The sequence below is a fragment of the Micrasema longulum genome, unplaced genomic scaffold (genome assembly GCF_059751315.1).
Source record: "Micrasema longulum isolate JH-2025_06_02 unplaced genomic scaffold, ASM5975131v1 h1tg000072l, whole genome shotgun sequence".
Lineage (NCBI taxonomy): Eukaryota > Metazoa > Arthropoda > Insecta > Trichoptera > Brachycentridae > Micrasema > Micrasema longulum.
This window is the reverse complement of record NW_028277279.1, coordinates 443,516-459,235: the sequence shown is the minus strand read 5'-3', so window position 1 is coordinate 459,235 and position 15,720 is coordinate 443,516. Positions and strand designations below refer to the sequence as shown.

Sequence of the window (15,720 nt, the reverse complement as noted above, 5' to 3'; positions counted from 1 at the left end):
AGGAAAAATCGCGAATCCTTTGTAAAAAACGCCAACTTTTAATTGAGTAATAATTACAAAAACATCGGAATTGAAATTACTTAATACTTTATACCAGTTGCATTGGTGTTAAAAGGTTTAGAAGAAATACAGGACCCCCCCCCCCCAGATGTCTCGGGTTACGCAGAAAAAAAACTTCGACATTGAGTCAATTACAAATGAAATTTATGTAATATTTTTGCTGTGACGTCCGCGTCCGTTCAGAATGTTTTAAGTCAAACCTTTACGACAAATTGCGTCACGGTTCTCATTGATCGTAATTGCGTAATTATCAGTCAGATTCGTGCGAAAGTTGTGAATCTGCAAATTCCCTAAAAAAATGTGTTTTTATTTAAGTATGTTTGTCGCAAGAGGCGATATAAGCACTTTACAATGGAGTCCTTGTCCCGACCCTGATGTATGTGAGCGAAGTACGGAATTGGAAAAACAGGGATGAAAGTAGGCTGAATGCTGTCGAAATGCAAACCCTCAGGCAAATGTGTGGTAAAACGATGTATGATAGGTTCACAAATGTCGAGATCCGTGAACTGTGTAAGGCTGAGACATGCATTATCGACAGAATGAAGAAAGGGATACTGCGTTGGTTTGGACACGTAGAGCGAATGGACAGCGAAAGAACGGCTAAAAGGATCTACGATGCGAATGTTGATGGATGCAGAAAACGAGGAAAACCGAGAAAGATATGGCATGATCAAGTCCATCAAATACTTGAAGATGGACATGTCAAGAGTAGGAATAATCGGCGTGCGTGCATGAGAAGATGTATGAATGTAGAGGGAGCGAGATATGTATGCAAAGACAGAGTGATATGGCGCTCTATCCTCTTTGCCTACCCCTACGGAGAAACGGCATGGTGGTTTGTTTGTTTGTAAGGCCAGAATGAACGACCAAGGAAGACGTGGCATGATCAGATAAACCAAAATCTTAAATCTGGCCGTGTCAAAAGCAGACACAACCGAAGGGCATGTATGTATGAATGTGTCAGGATAGTTGTGTGTGGCGGTCCATCCTCTCTGCCTACCCCTACGGAGAAATGGCGTGATGGTAGTAGTAGTAGTAGAAGTATATTTTTGTCTCACTGCAACGAGACACTTTCCGAGGTAGTCGACAGAAGATAAATAGGCAAAACTATTATTCAAGTTCTTATTTCAAGGTTGGAGATTATATTATGTGCCATTATTGTAGGTCACAGGAAGTGTAGTGAACATACGTAATACGTATTATATTTAGCGTGTGCAGTGCGCATGCGTGATGCATCCAGAAGTTTTCCCATTGTAAGATGCCATTGAAAAGGAAGTTATCAAACTCCCCGAAGAGTTGCGGATAGTTATGTTCAACAAGTGGGAGAGCCGCCCACCCTCCAGCCGCCCCCCGCCCTATGCACTACTATGCGCTGATGTACAGTTATTCCTTTACTGGCTACATCTGCAACATAGCAAATATTGCGCTGTCCGCAACAATTTTTAAAAAAAGATAGCAAAATAGCAAATTACGATACACTTGGAAACGAGTGAGACAGAGATATAGGTACGTATTTTCTTAGTTTTTTTGAAATGTCAAAATACAAAAATGTACGATAACATAATTGTATTCCCATGAGTTAGAAAAAACGATTATCAGATAAAAACATATTTTGTAAAACATCATTAAAACAAAAATGAACAAATCTCGTAAACCTTTTTAAAAACAAATTGTAATATAATTTTTAGCATTAACTTAGTTCATATTAATTTTTGTGCAACTCGCTACCATAGATACGACACAAACTGGCAGTTGTCAGTGTTATTATTTGTACTTTAAAATTTTGAAAAATGCAGGCAAAAAGGTAACTAATTGTACACTTGTTCAATAAATAAGATTCAGTTCAATTCTATGCCGAAAATCGGCTTTCATGCTACCAATACTTCATCATTTTTCCCTTTCCGTACCGAATGGTGCATAGGGCACTGTATTGGTACACCAATCGCAGCGTATCTTGATATTTTTGTTACATGAACGTAAGGTGATCAGTCTTACGCTTCGGGTACCAGTCCAAGGACCATGAAATATTCTAGTGTAAAAACACCTTTTTAAATAATATTTCATTTCAATTTATTTATTTTATCAACGTTTATGTACGTTGCAAAATATTTCAAAGCATACATAACACTAAAATTAATACTAAAATTTAAATATACAAAGATGGTCAAATAAAAATACCCAGCAATTATAGAAAAATAATGTTATCCTCTCTGAATTTTTTTTCACTAATATGAAAAAAGGCGATATCCGAAGAGATACGGTTGAGTAAAGACATCAACCATGTCGGGAATCGAACCCGAGACCTCTTGCATTTGCATGGTAGGCAAATGCGCTGACCATCACACCACGAGGCTGACAATGCAATAATGCATTGTGTAACATGTTCTCTCATTATATTTGTGAAAAACTTTACTGGATGTATGTATGTACAATTTTTTATATTTTGTATTCTTACATAACAACTGTTGTTTTTCCTTAATAAATAAAAATCTTTTTTTTTTACTGGCGAGTATTTAATGGACCTTTATTACTTAGAAAATGTTTTAAAAAAAGTAAATATATTTCCCTATTAGCTTGAATGGACCAAATCGTATTAGTTTTATTTCTTTTTTTGAAGCAGTTTTATACACCATTCGACGTTTAATCATCAGTGTGGCCATTATTAAAGCAAAGTGTCACCGCATTAAAAAAATAAAATCTTCAAATTAATCACTCTCTAGGGGGAAGAGAAGATTTTGAATACCACCACAGATGAACTAGCCGACAGACGTCTAACGCTTAGCTTAGGTCAGCTACATTTTCGGCTAGAGGAAAGTTATTATACCTCCACGTAACCATAACCAGCGTACTAAATGCTATCCCAGCAGAAGTGCTGTGAGAGTGAAGTGATGTTTCGGAAAAGTAAAAATTAAATCGATTTATTTATAGAATCACTTTGTAAAGCGCTCTTGAGGTATTATATTACGAAAATGGCGCTACATTTGCTATCCATAATAATAATCGATACTATAAACTATAATTACACTAAAATAAATTATTGACATTTGTATTTCAACCACTACGCATCCATGTTAATTCTAACCTCAAACAACAAACTAGACAGCGTCTTGCTTGGAATGCAAAATATCCGACAAATCTTATTAAAATCTTGAACTTCGCCAACCTTGACCCGGCGTAGCCCTCCCGTGATACATATATCTAGTACCTATTCGGTACCTGAGTAAACACAGCACAAACTTTCAAGACAGTTTTCGTCCTACTTTATGACGCCTTGTAAACGTTAACCGAGGGTTGTCAAATTGCCTTTCGAATATGGAACACTTTCCCGGACGCGCTTCCAAAGAAAATGCCGACTCATCTCAGACAAAAGGCTTGCTATGAAACCGTGTTGCTGAACTATTAATACTTTTTTGCTAGAATTCTATATCATAATAGCGCACGGCAGCAAAACGTATTTCGTATGAATTAAAAGGCGACATTTTAGTTCAATATTACCGAAAGAGCATTTTATAAGGCCGATTATTTAACACGTTTTTAAAAGTTACAGAGCTACCGTAGAGAATGCATGCCCGGTTGGAATTCTAGCGTGTATTTACTATTGAAAATATTGTAAAAAAGTTAAATAAAATTATTTAAAATTTAAGTGGTAAAAATGTAAACAAACAAACGAAGAAACCACCGCGCCGTTTCCCCGTAGAGGTAGGCAGAGGAGATATAACGCCGCATCACTTTGTTCTTGCATACAGCTTCCTCTACATTCGTACATTTTCTTATGCACGCACGATGATTATTCCGACTTCTGACATGTCCTTCATGTATTTGTTGAATTCGGTCATGCCATGTCTTTCTCGGTCTTTCGCCCTCATTCGCTCTACGGGTCCAAGCCAACGCGCAGCACTGCTTTCTCGATTTGACGATAACGCTTGTCTCAGCCTTGCACGATGCGCGGATCTCGACACTTGCACCCCATCACACGTAGTTTTGACGGCAAGATTGTTTCAAGTAATATGCCACGCGAGATTACATAAGCATAGAGAGCCATAAATGACATAATAAATTCAAATTTTCTGGTACGAATTTAAGTTTGCGAATTAAGAATTTCGCAAAATACAAAAAGTCTTGAAATGCGGGACGCCTGTCACCTCAAACAGTTAGGAGCGTCCTCGTTCCCGTGACCTTTGCGCTCGAGGGGGGAGAGTAGCGGGTAGCGGGTAGCAAGTAGCAGGGGGTAATATTTCACGGGTGGCATAGCACGTGGTCTACAACTATTCTCGTTAGAATTCTGCCCAGACACACGTTTCTTCAAGGATCGCCCTTTCCTCCCTCGGGAGAAAAGTGAATTACGCCCCGTCCAGACGAGGTCACGCGGTTGCGGGGATGGTTTATGCTAATCTAATGGATGCTCACTCACTTTCTGCGCAATGAGCCCTCATCTTCTTACTTAACTCTCGCATTTAGGCACTCTTCGAAGTCGGGATTCGCTCGAGTAAACAAGACGCGAGGATGCTCTTCCAGCGTATTAGACTTTTCATTGTCTGCATCGGGGCTTACAAACACCTGGATCCGCATTACCCAGAGACGGTTAGGTTTACTGGTGTTTGTCGATATAGTTAACTCGAATTTTCTGAAAGAAAATAGAGCCCTTGTTTAAAAAACAGCAAATGCACATATTTTTCCGTTTTGATTTTATGATGTCCATATTTGTTCTTTTTAAAAAACGATGAAAATCACTAATTCCATTCTTAAATCATACATTTAAAATTAACATTTAAAGCACTAACTCAAAAATATCCCAGCACGTCTTACAGCTACAGAGATTGGGATTCTAGTTCATCGTTTCCAATTATGATATATTTCAATTATAACAGATAGGAGTTAAATTACAGCACGTCTTGCAGCTACAGAGCGCATGGACGGTGAGTAATCTAGCTCCAATTTACATCATGTTTAAATTTGGCAATGAAGTTAAGTGTTTGCACGATATTATCATTTTTATTTTTTTAACTCATTTTTTTTAATGGGAGTTAGATTATAACAAGTATACAGCTTCCGAGCTCATGGATTGTTGAAATTCTAGACCCCATTTACAAAATTTAAGTATTTTATGGTTGATTCGGTTGGTTGATATTGAAGCAAGATCACCAATCGTCTTGCAGCTACAAAGCGCATGGGCGAGTGGAATCTATCAACTTAAAATTATATCAATAATTTTTCAAAAATAAACATCAGCGGAGTAGATAATTTGTCAAATGTTGAAGCTAAAAAGTAACAGTAAAAAAAAAGTACTGGTTCAATATTATGGTTAACAAAATAAAGAAGTGTTGGCTCGCAGAATGATCAAGTACGATATGGAATAATAGCAACATATTAAATTGATAAATAATAATACACGCTCTATCCAAGAAGCAAGTTCTGGTACCTACCCAGCCTAACCATACACCTACGGTGTTTCAAAATATTTACCGCTATTTCAAAACGCGCCTCTAGCGGTGGGCTATGGAAGCGACATAACATTCTTGCCGCATACATACACCACACACCTAGTATTCCGCGCACATAATCAAAACAACCTCTCGACTCAGGTGTATACATCGGCTAATCAAACAGCTACGCGTTCCCTTTTTATATCAGATCACGGTTTTCCTATGCAGCAATCATGACTTCAGCTTGGTTCTACCGGATGTACTGACATCGCTCGAATCTCACACGGACTGTTTTCTCTTGCGCCGAAGTCTCTGAACTTCGAACTGAATTAACGCGTCTTTTAGTTAAACTATTTTGTAGTGACACTTTTTTGTAGGCATTTCGAAGGATCTAATTCTGAAAATTAAAACTGCGGGTTTGCGGTGATCAAGTTTTCCGAGTAGGCAGTTGGGGTTTTTCCAATAAACGTAGGTGGTACTAGGATATTTCTTGATAAGTCAAATACGCTTCCTACTTAAACTGCTATATAATTATTCCTGTAAATAGTAAACAGTTATATCAACTAATTAAGATAAACTAGATGCGTGGTCTGACTTTTCTCCATACATATGTATTCCCGTATTCCCGTATTTTCTCGGTCTACGATGTATGCAAGAGAAGCGATCTGCTGATGAATGTCGATAAATCGAATGTGATGGTTTTTGAAAGAAATAAAAGTATGACTAAATGTGAAATCACTTTGAATGGAGTTATACTAAAACAAGTAGAGGAATTAGTGTATTTGGGAAGTATGTACACTAGGGATGCAATGACTGAGAAATATATTGAAAGGAAGGGAGTGCCGGGAATAGAATCAACAATATTTACAACGCGAATGTTGATGGATGCAGAAATAGAGGAAGACCGAGAAAGACATGGCATGACTGAATGACATGAATCCAACAAATACTTAAAGATGGACATGTCAAAAGTCGGAATAATCGGCGCGCGTGCATGAGAAGATGTATGAATGTAGAGGAAGCGAGATCTGTATGCAAATATAGAGTGTTGTGGCGTTCTATCCTCTCTGCCTACCCTTACGGGGAAACGGCGTGATGGTTTTGTTTGTATTATGCCACTAGAGTGATGATTTTTTTCACACTATAGAAGCGACCTGACCTTTTGCGTGTCTCTGTCGTTTTTTTTTACACAAACTAACAAATGCCGATGGATGCAGAACACCGCGAAGACTGAAAGAGACATGGCACGATCAAGTCCATCAAATACTTAAAGATGGACATGTCAAAAGTCGGAATAATCGGCGTGCGTGCATGAGAAGATGTATTAATATAGAGGAAGCGAGGCCTGTATGCAAAGGTGCTGGACATGAGACAACTGTGCCTAAAATAAGCACTTACACACTTCTGGTCGAACAATAAGAGAGGTCTCAGCAAAATGTCCGTACAAGGTTTTCTCAGAGCACGAATTACGTCATACCCAAAACCCGTACGACTTTTGCCCAGATACATCTCTCAATTATCGCACCGAGAGTGTTTGATCTTTTGGAAGAGCGTATTAAGCTCTCAAGAACTAAAACTATTTTCAAGAGAGGGGTTAAAGACTGAATTTTCCTTAGTGGGAGGGACTTGAGTGGGAAACTCCTTGATGATTTTCCTAATGTTTGAGTTTACTGTTTACCATATTGAAGTGCCATATATGTTTTTTGAATTATTTTTTGTGTTTCTGATCCTACGTTTGTGGTGATATACTCATGTGTCTGTGTCAACAAATTGCTCGTCCCATCTTAACACAGGACTTTTAGTCTCATGGAGTGGGACTTGTGTCTCAAATAATGTGCAATAAACTAATGTATGTAAATAAATAAATAAAGACAGAGTGATATGGCGTTCTATCCTCTCTGCCTATTATTGCGGGGAAACGGCGTGATGGTTTGTTGTTGTATAATAATAAAATACCTAAAATCGAAAAAATCATCTTAATGTTTCTGCGGACTACCTCTGTGCATGACTAGAAAAAAGTGTCAGTCTAAAATGTTCAAACCTGGCGCTTTAATATGGTTCGCTACTTCCGGTATTTTCTACCAGTAGTTGTCCCTTGCCCCCCCCACACCGCCGGCTCCCGCGCCGCGACACTCTATGTTCTGCTCTATGCTATGACCGGTCCAGCCAGTAACTGGAAATAGCGACGTAGACCCAAAACGCGCTATTCTGGTTTTACTCTGTTTAGATTCGCCGACGACGATTTTCGACTCCGCGCCAGTTCGGCCTGTCGCGATATATTACATCTTATAACTTCGAACGCCGCACGGTCGTCCAAAAAAACGATTTGCGAGTAAACAGTATTAGGAAAATTGAATACTAAAATGTAATAACTAAGATGCCGAGTGCTGCTTTTTAAGGTTTTTTAAATTTTGAATTATTTCGCACTCCCAGAAGTGAAGTGTACTTTGTGGTATATCTATGGCCATTTAAAAATTTGCTAACCCTCGTAAATGAAGGAAAAATAGTCGTTTTTAATTATATGACTTTTTCTATATTTGTAATATTACAACTAATAATATAAAACATTCTACCATCCCTCGAATATATGTGAAGCATTTAACAAGAATTTTAATAGTCCTGAAATATTTAACACTTCATATAATAGGTACAGAAGATAATTAATAGGCTTGATTCAGAATAATAGAAAATAGGCGTTTTGTCTCTTTTCTTGCTCTTTATCATTAAATTAAATGCAATTTTCCACTCCTACTTTCTTCATTCATCCTTCACTACTCCTTATCAATTTCCTTCCCACTATCTCCTTGTTTTGTCCATTTTATTTTATTTTAATATGTGGTATATTTAATCTTTCTATAGTTTAAACCGTCGTCGCTTAATTGTAGTATAATTAGTGAATACACATTATTGGATGGCAGGCCACTATCTATACATGTTTTATAGTTTTTATTTATAAACATTTAACCTGTACATCTGTTTGTATTCAAAATAAATAAAATTAAATAAAAATCATGGAATTTTTTGCAAGTACAAATTAATGGTCATTTTTTGTAGATTACCTATAAAATAAATCACGGCTCGCCACTGCTATACAGTAATAGCTGCTAGCTACGTTTATTTTTTATGCTAAGCATCAACTTTGTGGCAATAAATGAAGTTATATAATGAGGATCTTCAGCCCTACGTAAAATTTTATACAAATTATTTTTTTTACTCGCGGTAAAAATTTGAGCGTTAAATTATCGGATAGTTTCTTGAAAATGTACGAAAAAATATTTCTATAAAAACGAACTACTTAGACGAACGACGTCACTAGTTCATATGAATTAACCAATGGTAAGAGAGTTGTGAGAGTGTTGACAGTTGAGTTGTACTGTCCGTTAACCAATCGGCAGAACTGACCGAGCAGAAGCGGAAAAGAACTTGAGGCGTCACACGCGGATTGGTTTTAGAAATACAAAACTTTAAAAAAATCATAGCGCTTATACGATAATTAATTTTTTTTTTTTTTTTTTGGCTTCGATTAATAGTCCATTAACAAATACAAAAATATAAAAAAAACCACTGAACTTCTAAATTGTATATTATTTAACGTTTAGAAAGCATTTACAACATTTAGCCCAGTAAAAATGTGAGAACACTGTATCGTCATAGTTACAGCAATGTTTTTTTCGATATTTTACTCAACTGATTTCAAAAAATTCTGAAGTTTGTAAAGAGTGTATCTCGCTCAAAAATCATCGTAAAGATACGTGAGTGGTCTCCTAAGAGAAAAAAATATGTGGTTAAACTGCATTCATAACTCAGACTTCTGACAGTCTACTTTTGGGCGTGCGATTTATTTGAGCATAACACTGTACCTAATTTCCTAAATTAGTATCAGTGTTGGCCAAGATTATGAATATAATTTGACCCATAGTCATGGGCTAAAAATTTGTATCGGAAAATAGCCAGTTAGTGTGCTTCCGCGGTAATTATCATTTGACAGGTAAAACATTGAGGTTAGGTCAGGCGGGAAAACGCAGCCATTCGGAAAATGACATTTTATCTATGGACCGCGGGGTCTGTTCGGTTTGTTTTGTTTACTGCGATATCTTCGGGCTGTTGTAGCCGAGTCTAGCGGCGCGGTGTGGCAACTGGCAACAAGCGGAGACCAGCCGAAGGCCGCGCACCGGTTCACCTATGTTGTGTGTTGTGTTGTATATTGTACTGCAGCTCGCACAACTCAAGCAACGAGCCAAGTCAGCCTTCTGCGTCGCAAGTCGCGGCGACCTTGCGCGCCCGATCCACTCGCTGGGAATAAAAAACAATTATTATTGCCTCCCGCCTCAAGGTTGTGCGCTCGCCTCGGCTTTCTGATCCTACTTGCTACTAAACTTGATCAGTAAACTTCTAAAAACTGATAGCCATATGCATATTTGAATTATACAAATATATTGATATTAGATACATGTGGGTACCTATTTATCTACTCGCAATAAAACCTTTAACATTTTCAACAAATTCAATATATTTTTAATAGAGTATTTCATGACACATAAGTTATTTAATTATTTAATAATTCATCTTGGGGATTATCGAATTATTTCAACAACAAAAAAAAGATTTCAACCAATAAATTAATATAAATTGCACAAAATATTTTAATTTCTAATTTCCTGTCTCACTTAAGTAACCCTGTATCGATCCAGGATTTTTCAGTTAAATCATTGGTGTAAACTAAGCGCTCTTGAGGTATTTTATTACGAAAATGGCGCTTTATAAGTTATCCATTGTAATTTTTTTTAAAGAAATCTTCCGCTAACTGCTTCGATAGATGCATAATCCAACTTTTTACTTCCATTATTATTATGAAATTTCTTGTTATGGGCACCATCTATCGGTCGCTTAGCAAAAGTATTCGCATAATAGATAACTATAACGAATTTTTAAATATAATATTATTTTAAGATTTCAATTGTTTTTTTTTTACAAATTGTAGATTAGCTATATATTTGAGGATATTCTTAACGCCATCTCAGCATGAGTATTTTTTACGGTCAACGATTTGAAAGCGATATTATTTGCTGTAAGAAATGTGAACGTAGCCGGGTGTACACATACTTTCTCTCGCGTAAACTTCCACAAGCCTCGCCAGCAACCGTCGCTTTTCCACGCCAAGTTACCGAGGAATTTCATTCGTCCACCGATTATTACAGCACTCTGTAAACCGCCCTCAGCTTGAAAATATTATCTAACATTACTGATATTGCCTTCACAACAATATAGTTTTGTGAATCGGTAACGAAGAAAACAGCACACTGGGCACAAGAACTTTATACCTACCTACCCAAAAAAACTAGTAAAATAGTTACGATCCGGTTTTAATATGCCGTGCGCTACAATCTCTAATACACTTTTTTGGTTTTTTGTACCTGATGCATAATTTATATATTTTCCTTCCGCGTCTTTTATTAATTATCTATGGGCATTTCCATACCATAAACAATAATACTATACGATTTCATTACCTACAATAAATAACATCACGTATAATAATTAATCATTATTATAGTTGATTAGAATACGAGGCCTAACATTTTAACAATAATTCGGATTTGACAAAAAGCAAAGAAAATGTAAATAAATTGTGTTTCTTTTGTTTATGGTGGATTCTACCTATTCCTGTGTATGTGTTTAGAATCGCCATTTCTAAACTAATAAATAATGTAGGTAATCCACCACTTGGATACAATATAGTCGAATGTTAATATAATTAATTAACAATTTAAACTAATTAATAAGTTTAATATTTTTATTAGAGTAGGTACTAGTATCAAATAGCGTAGGCATCTGCAGAGATGGAATGACCCCAAGACCCCATTTTTCCAGCTGCTAATTTAATTACATTTGTATTCTATACCTACCACTTATCCTGCTCTTTTTGTTCATTTGATATCAATAATAATAATAAATATTTATTAAGTATAAATACAATTACATAAATACAAAATAAAACAAAGGCATACATGGTTAAATAGCGGACTTATTGCCACGAGCATTTTTTACAGCCCGACCAAAAACAAATAAAAAATTCAATGATAATTAAAATTAATTTTAAAAGAACAAAATATTTTTTTACAAAAAAAAAAAAAGAAGTCAAATCTCTTATGTTTAATACGAAGCCATTAAATCGATACGATCCTAACAATGATTTTTATTTTTTCAGAACTCTGGTCCGATGGGAGCCGGAGGCAAGCGGAAGATGTGCGGAACGGCGGGCACGGCGGGGCCGGGGGCGGGGGGCAAGGCGGCGCGCTGGGAGGAGAGCATGACGAGCCTGGCGCGCCTGCAGGCAGTGGCCGTGCCCGGGGAGCCCTGGCCCGCGTGGGGCGCCGCCTGGGGGCCCGAGGAGCGCCCCGACTGCGGCTGCCGCGCCGGGCCGCGCGCCGCGCCGCCCTACCAAGAGACCATTCGCTGCGCGGAGAACGGCAAGTCCTACCTGGAGCTGGGCAGCGGCGGCCGGCCGCGCCGGCGCTGCTGCGCTCGCCAGTGCCACCGCGAGCGCCGCCTGAAGATCATGAACCTGTGCGTGTACAAGCTGAGCCGCTTCCGGCAGTCGGCCGACCCGTCCCTGCGCCGCTCCGTGCTCGTGTGCAACACGCTGCGGCGCATGGAGCGCGAGGCGGAGCGCGACGCGGCCGAGGAGGCGGCGCGCGAGGGCCGCGCCGCCGCGCCCGCGCCGCCGCCGCGCGAGCCGCCGCCGCCGGCCGCGCCGCCCGCCGGCCGCCTGACGCCCTTCCCCGCGCCCGCCGACTGGGACTCGGGCTACTCGGACGACGAGTGCGCGCGCCCCATCGACTGGGGCTCCGTGCTGAGCCTCGGCAGCCAGTCGGCGCTGGACCCGCTCAACAACAACGAGCCCTGCGGGGGCTGGGAGGCGCCGCCCCCGCTGGACCTGGCGGCCAGCTGGAACGCGTGGGCGGCGGCCGAGGAGCGCCCCGACCCCGAGCTGGACAGCTTCATGCACATCCTGGTCGGCTCCAGTTAGTGGGCGGAGCGCGGGCCGTCCCCGCCGCAGGTACGCTTGTGAGCGCCTGAATGGACTGTAGAGCGTAAACTGTTAAACGAATGCAGGAATTGCGAGTGATGTACTTTTGTGCTATACTTGATAGGGAATTATTATATTTAACGAAATGTAGATAAAGATTATAAAACGGAAGAATGTTTATACTAATGGGTAAAGGATAACTCGCTGGTCCGCACGTCCACGTGACACTTTTCCGTCTCAAAGATATTACGAATGCTCAGTTATTGAATTTATTATTTCATTACGACCGACGTGTATTGTATAATAATTGTTAAGAGTGATTATAAATATAAATAATTTGTACATAGTACTGTAAATAACTCATTTTTACAAATTTTATTCTAACGTAAAGCTATTTCGATCGGTAATTAACTATCTTAAATTAAATTATGTAAATTAGTCAGCGAGTAAAATTGTTTTGAAAAGCTGCGATGGTTCGCTTGTATCCACTTTTACTACAATTTATAATAAATTAAAACTATCTGCAGCTTTGAAGCGGACTATTACACTGGCTCCTATTCATGTTCCTTTCCAAAACAGTTGAACTCCCTGACATATATATATTATATTATATATAAAAACTATGAACTAGATTAAACGAGATATATTTTAAAGTGATGTATTACACGGCGATATTTTGGTAAAATGGATAAAAATGTTATTAATGAAAAATAATATAACAAAGAGTCTAGTCTTTTCCATTTCATAACATTTAACACAGAAACAAAGTTGGATTTGAAACTGCCTATAGATTTGCCAATTTGCCAGTGATTCACCTTTCCATAAACTCTATAAGTCATGATGCCTGATTCAACTTTACCTCATACATTCATTGTTTCCTTTTACTGTTGTTGAAACGTTGAGAGAGATCAGATGGATGTCAGCGAGTGTCGATTTAAAAATGCAATAATAATTTGAATACGTAAATTACCTACTTACATGATCTCTCTAGGAGAGTGTGAAAGGACGATCGTGTGAATTATGTCAGAGTATTCTTTTAACATATTTATTTATAGTATAAATAAGAGCAGACTTGTAGGGTGTGTCACTTTCAGAGAGCTGTGATTATAACTTATTTTTAACGAATAGCCTATTTTAATGCGTAGCTTAATGTTATATATGTATATTGAATAATGATTGTCAATTGATTAATGTTAATATATTGTTTAAATTTACTTTTGTATAATGAATATAATGTTTCGCTTAAAACTGTGACCGCTCTGCATTTCTGGCTTGCCGAATGTTGCGACCAAAACTCTCAATTTATAAAACTTGTAATAAAATGTAAATCGTAATTCTCACATGTTTTTAGATGTTCAAAATTTGTACAATCATTACCGGTAATATACATTATTGTTATTTGAATGGAAAATTAAAGTTAGGTATACAAATCTTTGCAGCATGTTTTTGAGATGTTAAATAAATTTATGCTATAATCATTGCAAAAAATGAATGTGTAGAATTTTATGTAATAGTTAATATAGAATGGAACATTATGATTTAACCAAGATTTCTACTGAAATCGGGATAAAGTTCCAAACCAATAATGAATTATCGCTTGCCCTTAACTACATGTAGTCCTTCCTGTAAAAGTGTTTATCTCGGAATAATTCTCAAACACATAAGCAATATTTTGTTACACAGAACTATGGGATTTCACAAATATTTACAAAGGTATTAATGCAAAACCTTAACATTCTTGCCAATTTTTTTAATACTTTGAAATTGGATTTAATTTTCAATAACAAAATATCAGTTGCATGTTGGTCACTAGTGTTAAACAGAATGTAAAACATATATCATTTTGATGATTATTTAAATGCTTCTTACAAACAAAAAGTATTATTAAGAGAGCAATCATTCCATTTGTGTATCGAGCATGTGCTGACACCACCCTCTGAATATAATAATAATCATTGTAATGTATTTTTATGTAAGAATAAATGTGTAAAATTATCAAATCAACGAAATATTTATACAATAACAAGCATATTGACTATTGACATACTGGGCATGGCTTCATTTCAAACTTCTGACTACAATTCTCGCTAAGAGAAGTTCTTGTAAAGGAAATGTGAGGGTATATTTACTAAACACTGTTTCTTAGCAGTTGCTCTCTTTAATCTACTACATAAAGTTTATCGAGAAACTTCATTTTTTGTGCTTTTCTATGGTGCTGCATTTTTCTGTGTGTGCTGTCTACTAATTATTTCTAAGATCTCAGTATTCTAATATTCTGTTAGCTTAATTCTATCAGATGATTTCACATTAAATTCTTCCATCAATTTCCTTTATGCGAGGGACCTGAGGTGTATTGAAGCCATTAATTCAATTCCATACTAAAAGTAGAAACAAATCAAACCCATCTAGAAGGGAAACGCTTTCAGAAAATGTTTAGGCACCCAGCTATAGTTTATTTTTTACATTTCTCTCTTAATTTCTTCCACTGTGAATACCAAAATAGATAACTTAATAAATACTTAATTACAGCAAACTTTAGTAAATTAATTTGTTTGTAATTTTAAAAGAGGTTGTTATTACTTAATTAATATGATCAACGAGACTTAATATATTTAGTACCTGTTACTGCAATATCACAGGTTTTGACAACATTATTACCTCGATGTAATAAAGGGCCACAAAAATTATAACACAACTTCCTAATTTTATACTGAGCAGTAAATTTGCTACAATATTGAGATTATAATGTGTGTTATTATTGTACACAGATATTTGTGAAACTTAATAGCAAATTACCAGAACAATGATGTTTATTGAAGAAAGACAAACATATATGTCGCGCTCGATGGCAATTTTTTTACAATAAATTAAAATTACTGTTGAAGTATACATATTATATATACATGAACAATCTTTTATTTCTAATCCTACATTCAATGCCCCTACCTCATATCCTCATTCCTGTTCAAATGTGGATGCCAAACTTCCCTCCCACATGCAGAAAATGAAATTTCCTCTGTGATGTCCAAAGCCAAATACGTGTAGAAAAAATAGTCAATGTTCATTACTGAAAATCTCTTTTTTTTTCAAATCCATAAAAAACTTTCATTCAAAAATACCGAGGGAAAACATTTTTGAATTTTCAAAAATGAGTATGGAAGAACATTTACAAGGCTTATTTTATTTATTTACGGGCTTAGTCAGTCC

General features: G+C 37.2%; 1 protein-coding gene across 1 annotated transcript in view; it reads left to right on the top strand.

Moving 5' to 3' along the window:
- Positions 1-15,413, top strand: part of LOC148284976 (uncharacterized) — a 126,335-nt gene extending 110,922 nt beyond the window's left edge. Inside the window, exon 2 of the mRNA XM_088232059.1 lies at positions 11,692-15,413. Coding sequence (XP_088088185.1) covers positions 11,692-12,513 — 822 coding nt within the window. The 3' untranslated portion in view covers positions 12,514-15,413. The remainder of the gene's footprint in view (positions 1-11,691) is intronic.
- Positions 15,414-15,720: the final 307 nt, after the last annotated feature.